The sequence below is a fragment of the Lissotriton helveticus genome, chromosome 1_1, assembly GCF_964261635.1.
Source record: "Lissotriton helveticus chromosome 1_1, aLisHel1.1, whole genome shotgun sequence".
In the NCBI taxonomy this organism is placed as follows: domain Eukaryota; kingdom Metazoa; phylum Chordata; class Amphibia; order Caudata; family Salamandridae; genus Lissotriton; species Lissotriton helveticus.
This window is the reverse complement of record NC_136057.1, coordinates 109,356,635-109,379,417: the sequence shown is the minus strand read 5'-3', so window position 1 is coordinate 109,379,417 and position 22,783 is coordinate 109,356,635. Positions and strand designations below refer to the sequence as shown.

General features: G+C 44.6%; 1 protein-coding gene across 1 annotated transcript in view; it reads right to left on the bottom strand.

Moving 5' to 3' along the window:
• Positions 1-11,524: 11,524 nt before the first annotated feature.
• LOC144768017 (phospholipase A2 inhibitor LNF1-like) overlaps positions 11,525-22,783 on the bottom strand; it is a 32,455-nt gene continuing 21,196 nt past the window's right edge. Inside the window, exon 5 of the mRNA XM_078651416.1 lies at positions 11,525-11,649. Coding sequence (XP_078507542.1) covers positions 11,525-11,649 — 125 coding nt within the window. The remainder of the gene's footprint in view (positions 11,650-22,783) is intronic.

Genomic DNA, 22,783 nt, shown 5'->3' with positions numbered 1-22,783 from the left:
ATTTTCTGGACATGACTTAGTAAGTAACAAATCAGTAGTACGGGACAATGGACCTACTTCTAGAGTAACTGGCTTTGATATTTCATTTACAATGGGTTTTCCTGAAAATCCAAGGGAAACATTTCTTGAGCCTGAGAGCGGAGCCCCTGGAACTTCGGCGTGACTGATGGTGGTCCTACTTGCCCCTGTATCAATCAAAAACTTTCTGTCTTTCCCTAATACTTGACTGTGAACATAGGGACCTTCTTGATCTACAGGTATCTCGATGAGAGGCAAACCTACCTCCCTCTCTAGGCTGTTTCATGAATACTGCTGGTACTCTGGATACTCAGACTGTGCATACTGGTACATCTGCTGTGTAACGTGCTGTGTTGCAGCAATAGGCTGCGGTACAGTAACTGTCTGTTGTGCATTCTGTGGCTGAGGAGTCTGTGAAACTTGTTCGTGTCTAGGCGGACGTGGTCTTTCTTTAGTCTTACCAGTGGCTATGTTGTGTTTCAGAACTGCACACTCGTTTATAAAATGACCTGGCTGTTTACAATAATTGCAGTTCCCTTTAACGGGAGCTGCAGGATGACTTGCTTGATTCGGACCCCTCTTCTGACTGTCTTGAGGAACAGATTGTGCAACTAGTACTTTCATTTTCGTGTCTTTCATACGTTTTCTCTCGTGTTCTTGTTCTTCCCTGATCCTATTCTGGTGGTATTGGAGCATCTGCAACATCTGGGACGGGGTATTAGCTTGCCAGGTACTTTCGACTTTCAAAACTCGATTCTTAATTTGTGGACTTGAATTCTCGACTAATTTAGTAACAAAAAGATGAGGGTATGACTCACTACTTGTCTTGAGGCCACTGTTGATGCTAAAACATTTCTCAAATCTGGAATAAAAATCACTAATGTCTTCGTCTTGTTTCTGTTTACAGGCTGAGATTGCATCCCAGTCTTCTTTTCTAGTTGTCAATAACCTAGGCAAAACTTGTATTAATAATTCCGGTAATTCTTTACATTTCGCTCCAAGACCGGTACCTGGTACTCGTGCCTTGTCTTCGGCTTCTAGAACTGCCCAATCGATCTTTTTCTCTCCCACCTCCCATTCTTTTTCCTTGAGCTTTTCATATACCCCTGCGGGCAACAGAACTTTCAACATTTTAATTATATCTGGGTACGTGTATTCTCCCATACGGAGCATGTCTTTTAATTCTCTATGGAACCCTGCTGGATCTTTATCATGACAGGGAATTAATTTCTTCATCTCTAAGAGTTCCATCTTTGTAATCGGAGTGTAAACAAACACTCGTTCTAGTTCGCCACCCGTTCCTCTAACTGGGTGGACTTCTCGTAACGGATTCTGTCTCTCCATGTAAAATGGTTTACTTTCTGGGGGTGAGACATGAACAAAATGCGGTTTCAAAAACGTTCTATATTTGTGACGCTGTTCTAGAATGACACTAATTAAATCGGTACCTAAACCTTTCCATCTATACTGGAGTAACTCGTTCAGGATATCGTGTAACGGGCCTGGATCAGAGTGTTGATCCTCATACAATGTAATGAGGTGCTGAATCATATACATACCCGCCAGTCGTTGCTCGGCTGGGGGCATTTTCAGAAACATTTGTGCCACTATTTCGTCTGGAAAAGTGGTAGAATCAGTAGTCCATCGGACTGCCGATCGGGCTAGTTCTTGTTCATGCATAGTACTTAACTCACTATAACCGATTCGTGATTTCAGAATGTGATCGGTAGCTTGAAACACTTGTTCTAGAGAACCTTGTTCTGGTGCTGGATGATGAAAAACAGACTTGTGTTTTAGGCGTAAATGGCGATCTGGAAATCTAGATTTTCCTACATACGCTATTCTGTCGGGATTCTCGTCGTCTACCTCTTCAGTATCAGAGTTACTTTCTTTCTCGCTTACTTGTGCTGCTTTACGTTGTTCGTGTAACTTTATTATTTCTTTACGGATTTTCTTGTACATACTTTCCATAGCACTGATGGTTCTGTGCTTACCCTCGGCTATATTATCACTCCACTTTGTCAGGGTTCTCATTTCGGCTTGATCTTTGGTCGGATAATCTTGTTCTCGTATTAGACAATTAATCAGAAACTTTAATAGCATGAGCTGGACTTCAGCTTTTCTTTGAGACATGACTTCGCCAATGCTTTCTGGATCATCCCCTGTGCGGATGAAACAATATATTCTGTCTAGATCTTCTTTCATATTCGGTAGGGTGACTAGATACTCGGCCACCCTTCTTACACGTAATGAATATAAAACCATATTATCTTCTCCTGGGACTGGATCATAGCCACATTCATTAAGGGCTTTTCTTATTTCTGCTACAGACTGATGTCTGGGCGTACGCTGTGACGCTTGCATATGTAATTCGGCTGTCGTTAAACGCTTGTGTGGCGGCGGGGTTTGAGGAGTACCTCCCCCTGCGGCCCCTAAACTAGAGTCGTCGACTGATCCTCTTCGTACTAGTGTGGCAGGAAATTGAAATGCGGGCTGAACTGGTATGGCAGGCTGGACCTGGGGGACTGTAGCAGGTACTGCAAGGGGTGCCCCGGTGTCTGGAGAAGCAGGGAGTGCCTGATTAACAGGGACTGGTGGAGCGGGGACAGGATTTGCATATTCTGGGACTGTGTCGTCCAAATAGGACGAAATAAAAATATCAGCTGCGGTCTGTTTGTGACGTAGCTTGGTCGGAACTAGTGGTGCCGGAAAGTTACTGGATGCCTCCGGGGTCGCTTTTGGCAAGCCCTCGGCAAGAAGAGGATACATACCCTTAATAAGGGCATTCCTCTGTCTCTCGATTTGTTCAGTTCTAACTTGTTCACCTATCTCGATTAGTTCTTTTTCTTGTGCTCGTTCTAAGGATTCTCTACTTAATTCTGACTTTCTGATCTCTTTTTCGGTTCTTTTATGAGCTTCTTTGCGCCATAACTCGATGGCATCTTTCTGTGACTGTCTGGCTTTCTTTTTCCATAATGCTTCTTCTACTCTCATGATGCACTCGGCATCCCATGTACCCGATACGGGCCATCTATACTTTTCTTCTAACTGTTTGGTATACTCTACCCATAAATCTAGATATAGTATGGCACTTATGCCATGTTTCTGATACATAAAATGACCTGGACTGTCCCTAGGCGGAACTGGAACTGCTGCTTCCAGCAGACCCTTTCTAGTTTTTAACTGACGTAACTTAGAAAACAAGGGCATGACTGGACTGTAATCTAGACACAATACAATACACAATGAACACGATACTTATTCCCCATTCATACCACGACATTAAAATACATGAAGAACATTTAAAATAACAGTTCGAACAGAATACTACCTGGAATACGGAAAACAGAATACATGAATTTTCTCGAGAACAGAACTGACTGGAACAGAAACTAGATGCACTGCTGAAACAGTACGAAACTTACCGGTCTCATACAGAGACACGTCAGGACCCGTATCCACCGGAGTGGACACTTCGTTTGTGGGCTTGTGTACCACCAACCCACGGACCAGAGTCAATTAAATTGACCCTGTCTAGATACTACCCCAGTAATGGTACTCACCGGGCAGTAAGAACGGAAGGCCTCAGACTGGACTGGATTGCTTCGACGTCGGACGGACGAACTTCGGACTTCTGTTACGGGTGGGCCTCCGGATACCTCGAACCTTGGACTCTCGGCTTGGGCTCTGGTCGGGACTCGCCGCGTTCCTCCACCGTCTCGTCTGGATGCTGGACCGCCTCCTCCGTCTCCTCCGTGGGCCTGAGGGATACTTGAAGCAGAAATATCTGCCGGTGCGCAGAAGAGTTCCGTCACGACTGCAGAGGGTCAGGGGGTCGGCGTGGCTTCACCGACGCGTGGGGAAAGGGCAAGTTCCTGTTCGGGCACCATTATGTGGTAAATAAATAAATAATACCCTATTTTTGAATGAATGAATGAATAACTGAATAACAGATAGCTCAATAAATAAGAGTCAAGATTCGAGGTAGTAGGAGTTTTGCAGGTTTAATACAGCATAAGGACAGGAACAGGACAACCTGCACAGGAATAGGATGGCAAGGCCCTAGCAGCGCTGCCAGGATCTGGACAAGAAGGCTAGGAAAGATACGTTTTTAATAACAGGACATGAGCATATATACATAGCGCAAGCACATAGTATTACATTGCAATAGGCGTAGCAGTGGGTGGAGCAAAAGGCGTGACGCGTAGCAGTCGCGAAAGATAAGGGTGAAAAGAGGTGTAACAGGGCGTATACATAGACATGTGAGGCAAACGTAACAGAATATGTCATGAATGGGGCGGAAACCATGGAGGGGGCTACCTGAGGAGCCGGGACCTCTAACCTGATGGTGCGCGCAAACTAGCAATGACGTGTTACTAGGAGAAGCTGGGGGCTTCGAACTCTGTGCTAGGAGCAGAGACTGAAGTCTGGAGAGTCAGGGCGACATGTACCTAAACAGTATCTAGTATCTGATGTTTAGAGAACATGTTGATATAAACTAGAAGTCAGGAGGGGAGAGGCTTAACGGACTCTAAGACTGGAGCATGCATTATTCTACATGTAGTGCGTGATGAAGAATATTAAATGACCATTAAATGCAGTATTTCTCTTACATGGAGACGTAAAAGCTAGATTATGACGGTAACTATTGATGCGATTCAGTAGCTTTAGGAATGCAGAGAAGGAGGACTGAACTGATAACTGGAATCATAACATACTCTTGGCAGACTCAGAGGCAGAGCCAGGGTGAGCCGGGCACTGCGAGGCAGGAAATAAGTGAAGGGTCGAGGACACAGGTGGGGGCTGTATCGCTCCTCAGCGAGGCTTCAGGAGACAGGAGCTGAATCTGGTGTCCGGGCCCTTTTGAGGCCTAGAAACGGGGACTTTATAATAAAATAACGTGCACACTGAGAAACGTGGCAACGTAACTTTACATAGGCCTGATATTCGTAGTATTCACGAGAACTGGAAACTGGCATACTATAATTGCGTCTTTAATCGAACATGGGGAATATATATGCATATTAATCATGCACAGATAACATATGATGGATGACTCGTAGGGACACAGAACATGGCAAAATTTACTTTTCCACACTCTGCTCACAGTTTGGATGTGTTGCAAAGTACTTTATGAATCTGCCGAGTACTTCGTTTTCAAACAAAAGAAGATATTGAGTGATTTTGTACTGATTCTTCATTCCTTGGAGAGTTCTTCCTTTTGGCAGTTTAACATTTCGAAATATCTAAAGAGTAAAAAGTGTATTTTTAAAGTTTATGTGGAGAGACGATGATTTTGAAACACAAACTGTTTACAAGGCACTGAACAAGGTTACACTGCCATCTAGTGTCTTAAATTGGAGTTCGTTGATGAACTGTTTTCACATGTGTAAAAGAATACTTTGCATTTTAATGTCTTGTTTTTGCAGTATACCAACTTTGCTAAGTGTTCATTATAGATGTTTTGTTGGCATGGGTGTGAGTTTTTAGTCCCATGACCCATCATTTCAGTTGTCTAATCCCTGCCTAAGGGTTAGGAGTGGGTTTTAGTCCCATTTCCTCGTCACATCAGATATTTATCCCCATATAGGGATAAGAGTGGGTTTTCGTCTCATTTCCTAATTTTACAGATGGTTTATCCCTGCCTAGGGATGGGAATGGGTTTTCAGTCCCATGACCCCAGTTCACAAATTTTATCCCTGCCTTGGGATCGGAGTGGGTTTTCAGTCCCATGACCCCATTTTACAATGATTTTATCCCTGCCTTGGGATGGGAGTGGGTTTTTTAGTCCCATGACCCCTGTTCACATATGTTATCCCTGTTTAGGGATCGGAGTGGGGTTTTAGTCCCATGACCCCGTTTTACAGTTAGTTTATCCCTGCTTTGGGATGGGAGTGGGTTTTCAGTCCCATAACCCTTTATTCACACTCTACATTTGGGATGGGTTTCAGCCCCATATCCTTGTTTTTAGTTAAGCGGGTTACAGTCCCACCTTTGTTGTGTTGGTGTTGGGTGCTAGTCCCTACACTTTAATACATGTTGTCTTTTGTGTGGCATGTTTCTTTTGATGCTATACTGTGCTGCATTCGTTTGTTGTTGCACAAGTCCTTGGGTTTTAGTTCCATGTGACAAAATATTTACAATTGGGTTTTAGTCCCAAAGTATTTTTCACTTGGGTGTTAGTCCCATAGTGTCCCTCACAGTGGGTTTTCGCCACGGTCTTCTCACGTGAGAAGTACTTCCTTGGGTTTTGTTTCTCCCATTGTAGTCTTGTCTGGGGTTTTGGTTTTCCCCTCACTTCGGTCATGTTTGTCTAGCTTACTTGTATATGTGAGCTCTACATTTACTACTTACTAATTTTATTTGTTCATTATTAAAGGAGGAGGATAGTGTTAGTGTATTTCTATCTATTCGCTTTCTTCCTTCTTTCTTTAATTGGATGTCTGTTTTCCCTCTTGCGATGATATTTCACTTTCATCCCTGGGTTTACAGATCTCTGGCAACGTTTGTATATTTTTACTGTGCATAGTTTTTCTTTTCATAGTCATTTGCTCTTTTTGTTTTTCATTTTGAGAGGAAGAGGATAATGTAGTATCCTCAGGTTGTATGTATGTTCCTGTTCTCCTCTTCACCTAGCTGCTCAGCCAGTGTGAGTGTTCTGGTTAGAATCTTAGTGTGAGTGGAATGTTTGGATGCATGAGAGTTGTCAGTTGAGGATGGGCTGAGCAGCTAGGAGGCTGCTCCTGGTGGGGCTATTGATAGCTACACCTGAAGAACTAATAAACATCATCTACATGTACCTGGTCTGGTCTACAGTGTCTACTTATGTCGACTCAACATGTGGGACCAGCCCACTACAGAGTGGTTGAAATTTACACTTCAATAGGTAGTGTCCTGTCCACACACAAAGCAAAGATTTTTGCCCCAAGGTTTGCCTGGCAGACAGGATTGCGCTGAAAGAGATCTGTGTGCACTTCAGAGGCCAGCCTTTAATGTCACCAGGGCTCGAGTAGGGGTACCACGCGGGTGGATGGCGTCCCCCAACTTATTTTACCGGGTGGACACCGTCCCAGTTGCCCAAAAGCTGGACTTCCAATGATGGCGTTACTTGCCCGCACAGCCGCCCCGTCGATCTCCCAAGTACAGGGCTGGCTGTATTCAACCAGCAGCGCTGCTCGGCCGGTCCCCGCCTCTGGACAGGAAATATTTCTCACGTCAGTGGGTTGATTGAGGCTCAGGGTGAATGAGTCACCGAGCTGGGATAGGGTCAGTCATTTCACGGCTCTGCAGACAATAAGGATGGCCGCCCTGACAGATAAAGCATTTAACACGCCACTGTGCCAGTATCATCACAATCGGATTAATGTATAAGCGACACTGCCTGCCCTCAGGCCAGTGACGACCAACACTTCACAATACCAAGGCAGGTGAGGCTCAGGAAGGGAACAATATATCCAGGACAGCAGCTGTCCAGCGGTAGAGGGAGAAACACCGATACTGATGCCGGAAACTAGGCTATTGCTCGTCACAACTTCCTGTAATAAGAGGGAACTACCTTTCATGACGTCACTTCCTGTCGTGACGTCTCTTCCTGTGACACCACCTAATTTGGAGCGTGTCCCCACTTCTTTTTTTAGGACTTGTGCCCTGTCCTGGATGTCACCTCTACTTAAAAGTCACTATTGGGTATAAGTACCTGGTCCCTGACCTACACAAAATAAACACTTCTGGACCGACAACTGAACTCTCGATCTTCTTGTCGCTAGAGTCAAGAATGCTAGCAGTGGATGACGTTCCTTCAAATTTCTTGCACCTAAAGTCTGGAACTTGCTGCCTCTCAGCCTAAGAATGGGTGACAATTTTATGAGTTTTAGAAAGAAGCTAAAAACGTATCTCTTCCCCTAATTATTTTTAATTTCCTTCATTCTAATTTGAATTGACAGCACTGGGAAGCTCGTGCCGGATAGCCATGCCCTCTATAAAACTGGTGAATGGAATAGAATAGATTATGTCAGAGAAACTGCTGTGCTGCTCAAAGGACTCAACTGGACTGCTTAGCTTGAAGGTCTGCTTTTCTGCTTTTTGTCCTGCTGCCTGCTTCTCTCTGACCCTGCTGACAGAGACCTGGAGTCTGCATCTGCCCCAAGTGTGCTCCAAGGGCTTGTTGGCTTGCTTCCTGTTGCTTGAGACTCAGAGATTTCAAAGTCTCTACCTCTGCAGCTGCTGACTGCATGTAGTAGAACAGGTGCATCGACCCGGTTGCGAGAGCAGAAGCAGAGCATCTCTTTTGGCATTGACACAGCGCCTCGAGAATGAAACCCATCGTAACAACGTTCGCGGCTGCAGCAGTCTTTGGAGATCGACACATCCCTTGACTGCATAGAGAAAACTGGTGCATTGTGGCTCCAGCACTTGTCCTCGAACCCAACACATCCCCTTCAATGCATGTGACAGACTGACGCATCTCACCACGCATCTTTTTGTTGTGCCAGGAAAGGTACTTTGCTTCTTTGGACCCACGTGGGTCCTGTGCCCGACCTGCACTCCATCGAGGTCAGCCCAAATTTTGACTGTTCGCTGGGTCACATCGACCGAAAGTAACCTTTTAGCGCTACTTGTTTCTAAGTGTTTTATTGCATTTCTTTCAATATCTTGACAGATTTGATCATTCTGGTCTTGTTTTGTTCAGAATACAATAAGGTACTTTTCGAGCCTAGTGTGGTGTCTTTTTGTGGTGGAGTTACTCTGTTGTATGAGTTACTGCACAAATACTTTACCACATTGTCTTCTAAGTTAAGCCTGATTGCTCTGTGCCAAGCTACCAGATTCTTGACCTTTTTGATTGGCACTGGCAATGGTCCCATCTCATCTGGCCAACAGCTAGGAGACCAGAAGGTGGGGTCATTTCCATAAAGAACCACCTCTGTTTTACCGGAATTAAGCTTCAGGCAGTTCTGAAACATCCAAACTCCCACCGCTTTCATACACTCCTGCAGTCTTGTCGCAGTTTCATGTAAGTTCTCTGGTAAAAAGGACACCACTATTTGGGTGTCATCAGCATAGGAGGTGAGAGAGAACCCGAAATTCTGGATGAGGGGGGCTCGAGAGGATACATAAACATTGAACAAGGTAGGGCTTAATGACGAGACCTGCGGTACACCACAAGGCAAGGAAAATGATTTAGCTTCAAAATCTTCTAGTGTTACAGTTTGGATTCAATCTGTAAGAAATGAGTTAAGGAGTTTCCACGCATTGTTTTTTTATTCCTAGCTTATCCAGCCGGTCCATCATTAATTTGTGGTGGACCGTGTCGAAAGCCGCAGATAGGTCCAACATAATCAATACGGCTTCCCCCCATGGTCTATATGACCAAATGACACCACCCAGTCTAGAGCTTCTCATCTGCCTCTTCCTGGAGATTTTTGGGAGGATATATAGACCAAGGTACTTGACACTGGTGGAGAGGAAAGGCTGTTGCTGCATGTCGTTAAGAAAGTCTGCAAAGTGTTGCTGCTTTTCCATAAATTGTTTCTCAGAGTTGGTATACAATTGTTATAAACTGTGTATATCCACGATGAAATGGTGGCCCAGGTAATATCTTAAATCAGCTGCTGATGTTAACTCGAGCTGCAGTTGCATCACATACGAGTACAAATAATAAGTTGGACAATAATACTCTATGGCCTCCATAATCAGATTAAAAAATACCCTGTGTGTTAATGTAACCCTAGGAGTGCTCCATATTTGACTGTGAGGACTGATAATCTAGAGTCCATTTAAATGCATTGATGCATAGTGGGTAGTATGGACATGTGGATTTCCTTTATGCAGATGCAGATGCCAATGTATGAAGAAAAGTTCATCAACAGTATCAACGATCAGCTAGAGGTCATAGTGGAATAGCTTGCAGGGGTTAGTTGATATTCTTATGCCACTTATATTTGGTATTATTTTCTTACCTTCCTGTTATTTGAAGATTCTGAAACCTAAGGGAGGCTCCTGGCCAAATATACATATATATATGAGAACATTGTTATGAGGCATCTGGGTCACCATCAGACTGAGTAAATTCTTGCTTTATCCTGAATCATGATGATGAGATTTATGAAATGTTTTAAAGACTTAATTAGGGAACCAGCATCAAAATGTTAAGGCTTAATCAGCTAACGGTACACCTAGATTTCAAAGCTGGGACTCACTTGTTGCAAGCTCTAACGATTGCTTAGACTGTCATGGAGTCAGGTTCATGGCAAACCTAAAGTCCACCATTTACTTGAGAGACAGTCTTGAACTTCACTTTGTTGCAACCTATCCTCTATTGGAATTCACAGTGATGGCAGTCATGGCATCCGTTATGGTTCGATGTCAATTAGCTATCCATAAAAACACAAACACATTATAGATGCAGCAGTTTCAACTAAAGTTTATTCATTTTTTCAATGTGAAGTATAGAGCAGGTGTACACGTTTTATGCTGTGGGTTTTTCTGCAGCACAAAGCAGCTCAATCCCAGGATTACAGAGTGCATTAAAACTGAGGATATAAACTCATAACTCTGCGTTCTTCTGTCTTGACATCATCAACACAATGTGGTAGATATAACGTCTATGATCTGATATTCAAAGAGGTGTTCATCTCTAAGGCTAAGATAGAGGAACAACGCAGGACTGTCCGGGAGCACCTGGTAAGGTCTCACTGTCAGAAGCTGGTTAGATAGTTGGGAGTGTCCGGAGAGTGGTCACTGAGGGCCTTCAATGTGGAGAAGAAGAAGAAGGATGAACTCAAGGACAGTCGCCAGTGGCTGATTATCAATATCTTGATCCAAAAGTTCCAGCTGCTTCTCAGACGGGAGGGAAAACATTTCTATTTGGTCCTGGTACAGATTTGTTTATAATTGAACTGTGCTTAGTGGTGGAAAGGAAGTTATAAAACTGAAGGAGTCAGAAACTCAAAAATCTGCCAGTGTTTGAGCATGCAGCAGTGTGTTACACTCTTTATGTATCACATGTCAACACAGGGAGTTGATATGTAATCTGCATTTATAATTATTGGCAGGATAGGCATAGACAAAACCATCATAATTCAGGTGATGTTATTTCAAATAGAGAGATAACACTTGAATTCAGTTTCCTCCATGGTTGCACATTAAGCCAGCATTAGTATCCTATCAGAAGGAGAATCCGATCTGATCCCAAGCCAGGATCTCTGGGTGTTGCAGTGCCAGGGTTTCAACCATCGATGCACCAAGGAGAGGAATCCCTCTGAGGTACCCCGGCGCTGTACGTGTCTGAATATAGAGGCCAGTGGTACATAACAGCATGGCAGAGTAAACACTACTATGCACAGTGCCTCCTTGTATTCTATGTCCCAGGGAGGCTGACATGAGTTCATCTGCTTCAATCTTATAGTGTTCCTCTTCATGGCAGGTACTTGCAGAGCTTTAGGAATGTTTCTACTGACTATTACTAAGGCGGCGTGGGGCGGCATCAGAGGTGTGAATAATGGCTTCACAGCTTCTTGGCAGGTACGCACCGTGTTTCCTCACTATAGACTTGGGTCACCGGTATGTAGAATAAGTCACAGTAATCTCGAGAAACACATCCTTTCAGGTTATACGGTTTCAGAGATCCACCTGTGGAAAAAACACACCGACATTAGCTATGTTGCTACATAAATATTTTCTCCATCTAGGAAAGAAATCAGGCCCATCCTGGTCCATAGATACCAAGATCTCACATTGGCCACTAATACACACACTGGTAGCTGTTGAAAATTGTCACAAAAGGTTTATACATTTGCTTATGGTGGGAAATAGGAGCACTGCATGGAACATGGGCACTGTCGGCCTGACTGGTAGGTAATATTTTCAAATGCACACTTGTTTTTGTGCAAATGTTGTAATGATCTGTACCTCATTCATGACAGAAAATAAAACTCTTTTATTTTGTTTTATATATCTTTTTATGCTACCTCATCTTGGTGATGAGCTCATCAGCGTGAGTTCACAAAAAAATCCATCCTTTTGGTTCATCATACTGCTAGCCTCTAGGATGCCAGTGATGGAAAGTGAGAATAAACATGAACCGTCTTTCTTTCTGCGGGGGTACAGCAAGAACAAAGCACTCTTGTGGTCCCTGTGGCTCCAACATGAAATTTGGTCGAGACTTACTGGACTTTGCACCCTAGAGAAGTCGCACAGCCTTCCCTACATTTATGGAATCACCTGGGAGAATCCATCCTCTAAAACAGCTGCAAACACACACACATGATGGCTATGTAGGTATTGGTTCTTTTCTTTGTACTGTTGCTGGCTGTCTGTTGAGTCTGTGTCCAGTGGTGAATTACAGAACCTACCATGGTGAGTATGTAGCTCGCTGTGCTCGCAAGAGTGGACCGTGGGTGTTAGGAAAGCTGTATAATCCCCTTCCTGATCACCTGCCACTTACTATCTGTCAATTCCCATTATTTCGAAGAGTATTGCTCTTGTGTGGTGTATTCTGTGTGACAGACATTTAGTCACAGCAGAAAGGTAAGAATTGCAGGAGCAGAAATAATTATATCGTTTTCCATCGATTTTTGTATCTTACCATTACTTTCCCCTACAGGCAGGACAACAAAAAATAATATGAAAAGCATTTCTCTGGATCTATATTGATTAGATGGGACTGAGTCGCTCTACAGTCATAGATGGCTCCACTCTGTGTGGCTCCGACTGAATCGGAGAACAACACGGTCCCATCTTCTACACCGAGCCGTACCTGCTAACTCCCCCAGTGGGAACATGCCTTGCGGACATCTGTGCATGCTATGAGCCATATCACAGGCTCTGACAACCGTCTCAGCCACTGTGGCCCTGAAGCCTTGAAGCACTGGAGGATACTATTGCCCCTTCTCCGCATCTGTCTCTGTTACTGCTGCTCAGACAGAGTCTGCTGCCTGCTGGGCATCTGTAACTGCTGCCAGTGCTTCCTAACAATATCTATTAGAGCTGGCCGGACTAGTGTCTCCAAGGCCCATCACTGCTGGACTATGTCCTTTGGCTTCAGCATTGTCTACCACAGGTGAACCATACAAGTCAATGCAAGGGGCTAATTTGGGGACACCAGTCTTATCACCGCAGGGGAGCTGCTCTAATATCAGAATCATGGTGCAACCTGGATTTCTCTGGGCCTTGTTGAAGTCGGGCCCATCTCCCACCATTTTCTTGGGCATCTCTTCAAAAGACCCTCTCTGCTACATCGATCCTGGTCTACAGGTTTGCCCCACACCTTCCAGAGACAGTTGGACCTTGGACACTATCACCAATGACTGGATCCCTTGCTCATGGAAGGGATTCAGCCCAGCCCATTGTTTGCCTCCTTCCTGCCTCTTTTTTATAGGCCAACCCACTGGAGTATCAGGACCTGAGATGATGCACCTTTATTTGTTGACGCTACTGCACTACTTGTCTTGGACCGGCCGATTCACACTTTTATGCAGAAGCAGCCAACCGTGCAGCTACACTGTCTAATGCCACCTGGACTGGACAGTGATTGCTTTCTCTCACCTGCCTCACATCACTGTGAACCTGGGCCTTGCCTTCTGAACCCGGACAATATTCTCGTATAAATCCTCTCACCCACTACTTTTCAAGGGTGTAGTGGGGAAAGGGAAGAAGTTGGCCTTTGCATCACCATCACCGGAAAAAACCCTAGACGCCATATAGGACACCATATAGGACACCATTTGCTTTTTTCAAGCCTGAGTGGACATAGTGGACGGGTAGCAAGTCAACACAGAAGACTGATTGGGGCACCTCGAACTGGACAACAATCCCACAATTTATAAGTTGACCTTCAAGACTGGCCGCCCCACCTGAACATCTGCTATTATGGAATATCAGAATGTCTAGAACGCAATGACACCAACACATTATTTTTGGACCTGTCCTTTAGACCCAACTGGAAATTCAGAGGGCACATTACATTTGGTCTTATACTACTTACTTCTCTAATGTATACTCCACCAGACTTCCTCTGCTAATATCCTGTTTTCTTTCTTTTTTTTTCAGGTCTCCAACCTTTTTTTATTTTTATTTTTTTATTTATTGAGAGTTCATACAAATACAATGCAATACACAGTAAAACAAATGTTTCCCGTTTTAAATACATAAATACAAATATATACCATCAATGATAAAAATTTCCAGAAGCCATTAAACTCTTGCCACCCTCCAGGCCGCAACCGGAGCCCAGAGTCGCAGACCCATTTCCCTTGTCTTAGCTCCCTTTAATTCATAGAGTGCTTCCTCGATATTATGTATACCCAACATTCTACACATCCACATTTGAAAAGTCGGTGCTTCTGTATCCTACCATGCAGCGCTAATTAAAATCCTCAGTATTGCTACAAAGATAAAAACTAGAGCTTCAGCCTCAGTGCACATATTCAATTTCGCATCACATCCAGTAATTATCAGGGTTGGGGATAGATTAATTTTAACATCTAGCAGCCCCTCTAAAAACAACTCTATCTCAGTTTTGATAATATTCAATTTTTCGCAGCCATAGAACATGTGTATAATGTCAGCTGATCCATTTCCACATCTAGGACAATTGCTGTCCGCCGTTTTCCCCCAGGAAAATAATATTGCCGGTGTGTAATACAAGTTGAATAAAGTTTTATAATGTTGGGCCCTAAGATTCGAGGATCGAAGAAATCTTTTATCCATCGCTAGGGCCTTATCCAGATCTACTTCTGGATCTCCCAACGTTATGGACCAAACTGATTCCATTTTAACCATATCGTCCGTTGACCCTTCAATAAATATTTTGTATATGTCCTTAATTCTCCGGCCCCCCAACTTCAAATACTCCAATAATTCGCATCTCTTCGTCAGGGTAATACGTGGCCTTATTGATTTAATTCCGTTAACAATCTGTAAGTACTTAAACTCTTGACAACCTTGTAGCAAAAACCGCTGCTTGAGTTCTTCCAAGGATCTGCACTAATCCTTAGCCATTATTTGCCCCAACGTGACAATACCCTGACTCTCCCAGTACCGTCATGGTCCATCCCTACTCAGGTTTGGGAATAGTGTTGAATTCCAAAGTGGTGTGAGATGGTGATACCTGGGTATAACTAGGGTTTTCTTAACGATTGACCACATACGCCATTCATCTTCCAACGTTTTATACCCAAGTTTCTTATAATAGCTCTTCTGGGTTCTCCTCAGCAACACACCTACTGCTTCACTACCCAGTGTTAGCTGAAAGATTTATGGTATATCCTCCTGTCTAAAGGTTGGACCACCTGGATGAAATAGGATTGCCATATCAATAAGAAGACATGCCCAGTGGTAGCTCCTTAGATCTGTGAGTCCCAACCCACCTCTTTCCTGTGGCAGTGACATATATCTATTTGACCTCCTTATTTTACCATAATGCCATAGGAATTTCATAAATATGTCTTCAATTTCCTTAATGACCTTCTCATCAATTTTAAATGGAATTGCCCTAAATTTATATAAGACCTTGGGAAACATGGTCATTTTTATGACATTAGCCCTACCAATTATTGACAACTGGAGTGAGTCCAACCTTTTTAGGTATTTTTCCATTGATTGCATGAGTGGTGAAAAGTTATCATTAATTATTTTTCCTGGTTCTGCATCTATTGTTATACCCAGGTAGATGACAGAGTCTACATATCTGGCATCCTGCTTGCCTACCTTTTTAGAACATAATACTTGTGTTTTATCCACATTTAATCGGTAGCCCGACACACCACCAAACTGCCCGGTTATATTAACTAGTTCCCTCATAGCTGACTCTGGATCATTAGTGATAACGGCTAGGTCATCTGCATATGCGAGAAGTTTCATCTGGAACCCATTGGTGACTACCGGATTGATGGCAACGCTATTCATTATTTGGGCAATTAAAGGATCTATATAAAGCGCAAACAGGATTGGTGAGCACGGACACCCCTGTCGCGTACCCCTTGTTATATTTATCCTCCAAGATCTTTCTCCCATCAACTGGATTCTTGCCGTAGGTGTGGAGTACATTGCCTGGATAGCTTGACAGAATCTTGGGCCAAACTCCCTTGCCTCCAAGACCTTCCACAGAAAGCTCCATCGGACATGATCGAATGCCTTCTCCGCATCGAGGAGGATCATTGCCGCCCTTTCACCCCTAGCAGCCCCGATGTCAAATAGGGTTATAGCTCTCCTGATATGGTCGGTAGTACCCCAGCCTGGGATAAACCCATGCTGCCAGGGGGAAACCAAGGTAGCAACAATCCTTCCTATGCGAATGGCCATGATCTTTGCATACAGCTTATTGTCACTATTTATCAAGGATATTGGTCTGTAGGAGCCGGGGTTAGTCTTTGGTTTCCCTTTTTTTTGGAAAATCACTATGTTGGTTTCTTTCCAAGACTCGGGTATTGCACCTGTATTCATGACACCTTTGAACAAATCTAAGAGCATCGGAGTTGTTTCGTCCCTTAAACTCTTATACATCTCTAGCGGTATAGCATCAGGGCCCGCAGCCTTCCCACTTGCCAGATCTTGCAGGGCCTCTGATACTTCAGACATGGTGATATCTTGTTCCAAAGAATCTATATGAGCCTGTTGTAACTTGCTACCCATGTCTAGCCAACTTGTATTTAGAACCTCTGCTCCCACCTCCTCCTGATACAATTCTTGATAAAATTTTCTAAAGGCATCTAGAATTTCACCTGATTTATCATATGTTTGACCCTCATATTCTATTTGTGTCACTATATTCTTAGAAGCCACCTGCCTAATTCGTAATGCCAATGCTCTTCCTGCATGCTCCCCTGTTTTGTATAGCCTTGATCTCTGCGACTGATATTCAGCTGCCGCCTTTTTAGCTAGCTGTTTCTGGATCTCTGCTTTTAAAGAATTTACTCTTTGTAGACTCTCAGTGGATTGAGCCCCTAAACTTATATCCTGTCTATGCTGTGCCTCGGCCTCAATCAACTTGCCCATCAAAAGTTCTCTTTTCTGATTGATCCTTTTCCAAACCCGAGTAGTGTAACTAATGGTCTCACCTCTTAGTCCTGCCTTGAAACTGTCCCATACTACACCTCTAGATGCGCTGTACCTATTAGCATCAAACAGCCTGGGACCAAATCTTCATATGTTTTATATAATCCATATCCGCTAATAGTTTTTTATCAAAGGTCCATGGCCTAGGGGCTTTTCGTGGTTTGTTAATATCCATGGTTAAGACTAGAGGATTATGGTCTGACAGAACTTTTGGAAATTTGGTTATTTGGACCCTATTTAACTGGGTGGTCGAGATCATAAAGTAATCCAATTTCGTGTATTTATTAAAAGGATGCGAGAAGTACGTGTACCCTGGGTCGCCTGTCTCTAAGTTCCCCCACACGTCAGTTAATCCATGTGTCTGCATCATTGATGTTACTGCTCTGTATACTCTCGGCTTCCTACCTGCGTAGGGTCTATCATCCGAGAAATTAGCTGAGATATTGAAGTCTCCACATAATACAATAGGGGTTGGCCAGTCAATTAATTAATTTTCTATACGACTGAAGACCTCAGACTCATCTATGTTAGACCCGTATACCGAGCATATAGTAAAACCCAAGTTCATTTCACAGATAGCCCATCTACCCATCGCATCCGCCTTACACCTTTTAGCCCCCCCTAGCCCGACCTTACTAATAATAGCCACCCCTCTTATCATAGAGGTGTGGGTTGAACAAGACAGCAGTTCATATCCTTTTAGGTTTAACCAATGTTTTTTCTTCCAGGGTAGGTGAGTCTCCTGTAGACATATGATATCTAGGCCCAGCACATTAAGATATTGTTCAAACCTACCCCTCTTTTTCCAATCATTTAATCCTCCTATATTAAGAGATCCAATTCTGAGCTTAGGCATAACTATACATCAAACATTGCCAACTCAACAGCCTGTCCAGATAACTAGTAGATACATGATGGAAATATGTCCTTTGTTTAGAAATTACTCTTGCATTTATGAACACATTGTCGGTACAAACTCTCTTCATTTTAATGTTTTCGCCCCCCTCACCCACCTCCCTCCGTCCCTCCCTCCCCCCCTTAAGTTTCCCCCCCACCTCCTTGAACCCCACCCCCCACACTCTCCCTGGCAAGGCGCCCAGACATAGTCTGTGCATGTGATGGGTGCAGCATAGCAATGGACTCAATAAACCTACTTACTAGTGTATACCTCGAGAGAAGGCCCAAATCAATACATGTCTTTTAGGACTATTTTCAACTTTTTTCAACATAAAACAACCCAAATCCTCACATAACCTATAATTATTGCCCCCAAAGCACTTCCCCCCCGTGTAAATGCCCCTGGTACATGAACGTGTGGTTAGAATGCTTCAATTCCTATCAATTAATTATACAGAATCGAGGAACTCTAGGGTTTTAACCTCTGAGGAAAAGTACATTGTTTTGGCCAAATAAATTACTTTCAGCTGTGCCGGATTTATAAGATAGACCTGGATTTTTTTATCTTAAAAGGGCCTAATTAATTGTCGTAGCCTCCTCTGCCGCTCCACCGTGGAATGGCAGAAGTCCGGTCTAACGAAAAAAGTGACCCCCTCTCCGGTTCTCCTTGCAGCCGGTCTTGCTTTCTCTGCCACAGATTGTCTTAGGATAAAGTTTCAAAAAAATACCAAGATTGCTCTGGGCTTATCGCCTTCTTTCCTGTTCTGGCGGATCCTAAATGGTGTCCGGTGTGCCCTCTGAATTTCTAGGGCCCAATTCCAGCTGGCCAGCTCCGGGAAAGCTTTCTCAAATAGATTCACTATGTAGGCTTTAACATCGCCCCCTTCCCGACCTTCAGGAATGCCAAGGACTCTTAGATTGTTTCTCCTCAACCTATTCTCCAAATCTTCCAGCTTCCACTGGACATCCTGTGCCTGAGCTCCAAATGATTCCACCTTAACAGTGGCTGCAGCGGCTTCATTCTCGGTGGCGACCACTCTTTCCTCTAGGTTTGAAACCCTATCCCCCACATTCGCAGTGGCCTTGGACAGCTTCCTAACCACGTTCTTCATTTTCCTCATGGCCGCTTGCGATCTCAGGCTATCCTGCCTGGTCTCTTCCCGATGTGCAATAATTTGGTGATGAATTGCCTCCAGCATCGCTCGCTGAGTAGCCTCTTGGGAATCCTCAAAGTTATGTTCTCGAATCGAATTGCCTTGGAGCAGTGTAGATGGCGAGTGATCCCAGGCCAGCTTCATCTGTTTTTTTGATGGTGCCAACGTCTTGACTGCAGTAGTAACCAGCTCCCCCTCTGGGTCACTCTCTGTCTCTGGGTTACTTCCATCTATGTCTGAGCTTTGTTCCTCTTCATCCCCTGACCAGTCTGCTTCCTCCGGCACTGAAACAAAGCCCTCACTTGGTGTCTTCTCCTCCTCCCTTTCTTGCTCCTGAATCCCGTTTGTCAGGGGGATATCACTCGACTGCGCTGCTCCTGGCTGTACCCTATCGTGATTTTTCCCCATGCTGCCCGTAACCTTCTTAACTGTAGGGCAGTTGCTGGTACTGATATCAACCCCTATTAAGCTCTTAGTCTTGCCTCCGGGCTCCTCACCCTGGTTGAACTCATTGCCTCCTGACATGCAAAGTATGCCCAAGTCTTGAGTAGAGATTTGGCCCTGGGTCATACTTCCAAACATACACTCAGAGTCAACAGTCGTTTTTGAGCTTACCCCGGCTTCCGGCAATTCTGTCTCAGCCCGTTCCTCAGCATCAATGTCCAGTTCGATATCCGCCTCACCTCCTGAGGCTTTGATCTCCTTCTCCTTTCCAACGCGGCTAAACATATCAACAATGCTCAGATTGGCCGTGGCCAACCTGGTCCTCACTGTAAGTGGCCTCATTTCCTTTGATGATTCCTGTGATTTCGGTTTCACCTTTCCGCATACTTCGGGTTGAGTGTTAACTTCGTCCGGGTTTATTTGCCCTTCTGAACTGGGATTGATATTTTCCACCACCTTCTTTTTAGCGGCTTTACCAGCATTATTTTGCTTCGGGGGCATCTTACACAGCCGCCGCTTCACTCCCACACCGCGCCGCCTTGTAGTCACCCAACCCGTGATCTCCGCCTTGACTCTGACCACAAGCTTCGCTCCGGCGCCTCTGGTGCCTCTGAGTCCACTCCGCCTTCCTGCTCCGCGAACTCCGCCTGCTCCGCCTGCTGTGATTGGTATACCGCTACTGGAAGCCGCTGAAAGGCTGTCGGTACACAGATCCGAGAACGCCCGGAGCAGGTCACCTGAAAGACGGTATGTTATATCCATCCGTGCCGTCCCTTTCTTCGCAGTTTCTTCTTTTCTTTCCGAGGAGGGTTTTATGGAAAGTTTTTTACGAGATCTGCGCGGTCTACACAACAGCTATCATGTTAAGTCCGGTGCCCTTGCTTAATGCTGCCGCTCAGCCGCTAGTAGCAGCCGCCATCTTGCCTTTTAGAGCTGGCCGGACTAGTGTCTCCACGGCCCATCACTGCTGGACTTTGTCCTTTGGCTTCAGCATTGTCTACCACAGGTGAACCATACAAGTCAATGCAAGGGGCTAATTTGGGGACACCAGTCTTATCACCGCAGGGGAGCTGCTCTAATATCAGAACCATGGTGCAACCTTGATTTCTCTGGGCCTTGTTGAAGTCGGGCCCATCTCCCACCATTTTCTTGGGCATCTCTTCAAAAGACCCTCTCTGCTACATCGATCCTGGTCTACAGGTTTGCCCCACACCTTCCAGAGACAGTTGGACCTTGGACACTATCACCAATGACTGGATCCCTTGCTCATGGAAGGGATTCAGCCCAGCCCATTGTTTGTCTCCTTCCTGCCTCTCTTTTATAGGCCAACCCACTGGAGTATCAGGACCTGAGATGATGCACCTTTATTTGTTGATGCTACTGCACTACTTGTCTTGGCCTGGCCAATTCGCACTTTCATGCAGAGGCAGCCAACCATGCAGCTACACTGTCTAATGCCACCTGGACTGGACAGTGATTGCTTTCTCTCACCTGCCTCACATCACTGTGAACCTGGGCCTTGCCTTCTGAACCCGGACAATATTCTCGTATAAATCCTCTCACCCACTACTTTTCAAGGGTGTAGTGGGGAAGGGGACGAAGTTGGCCTTTGCATCACCATCACCGGAAAAACCCCTAGACGCCATATATGACACCATTTGCTTTTTTCAAGCCTGAGTGGACATAGTGGACGGGTAGCAAGTCAACACAGAAGACTGATTGGGGCACCACGAACAGGACAACAATCCCACAATTTATAAGTTGACCTTGAAGACTGGCCGCCCCACCTGAACATCTGCTATTATGGAATATCAGAATGTCTAGAACGCAATGACACCAACACATTATTTTTGGACCTGTCCTTTAGACCCAACTGGAAATTCAGAGGGCACATTACATTTGGTCTTATACTACTTACTTCTCTACTGTATACTCCACCAGACTTCCTCTGCTAATATCCTGTTTTCTATGTAATGCCCAAACCCTTCTTATTATACAGGATGCTCATCACAGTGGACTCTTCATCAAAGACGAGCACTAGAAGGAAGGTGTTTCTAGATATATGCCTGCCCCTGGGACATTGGTTTGTGCAGTTGAGACCTACTAGGCGACCACAATGTTGATGTTAATGTTGATGCTGATGTTTATGCTCCTGTTTCTGATAGTATTTATGGTAAAGTTTCTTTACTTACTCATGTCTCTGTTATTGCACTTGTTCTACTACCTCTGGTTGGAAGCCTTCCTCTTTTCCCCATTTTTACGAATGGCCTCTATACATCATCATACATTGACAGTTTCTCGTCTGCCATCTGTCTAGTTAGGCTGGAGTTGCAAAAAAAACTAATGAGACAAGACCTCCTTGAGACCCACTGTATCAATTTGTTTCCTCTCTCCTCCAGTCATGGCACATTGACTATACTTATCTCTTAAGCGCATGAGCATCCTGAGTGCCCCATGCCATCAGCTGTCTCCCAGAGGGGTATCAACACACATGAAACAGTTACTGTAACACCACGTAAACATACATTTACTTCTCATACCCTTAACACCTTTGTTTACTTTGTCTGTTGTGCATTTTATTGGCTTAACCTCCCGGTGCCAAATCACCCTGATTTGTCTACCTCCCTCACATGCCCTTAGATAATGTTGGGGTTCAGGCTCCTCTTCACTTGCACCACTCCTGTGCACCCACAACACCTCACTAATATGGTGCTCTCCCTCCTCCCCATGTCCTTAACCCTGCACACTCCCTTCCCCACTTCCTGCTCATTGATCTGTGACACCAACACAGCAGGTCACTACCAAAATACACTTGCCTTCCTTCTTCCTGCTGTATACTTCACCAGCTTCACTTGCTAATGGCCACTACGATAGCTCACCACCCCCTTACTTTCATCACGCTCAAAGCTAATTTGCTGCACTCATATTAAACAGGAAAAGAATGGAGCACTGGCATTAGCCCTTTTTTAGAAGACAAAGCTTTCAGCAAGGAAGGCATAGAAACTCAGTGGACGGGAGGGATGAGTCCCCTAAACCAGTCGTGCCCCTACCGTACTCAGTGACACCATTCTCATTTGCAATTCCCTTCCATGTAAATTTCTAGAAAACTGGTCAGACGATGAGGAACTATGGGCCATATGTATGAAGCCAATTTGCAATCGCAAACTCTGAAATTTGCAGAATTTCAGCGTTTGCCAAAACAAATTAGCAGTGTG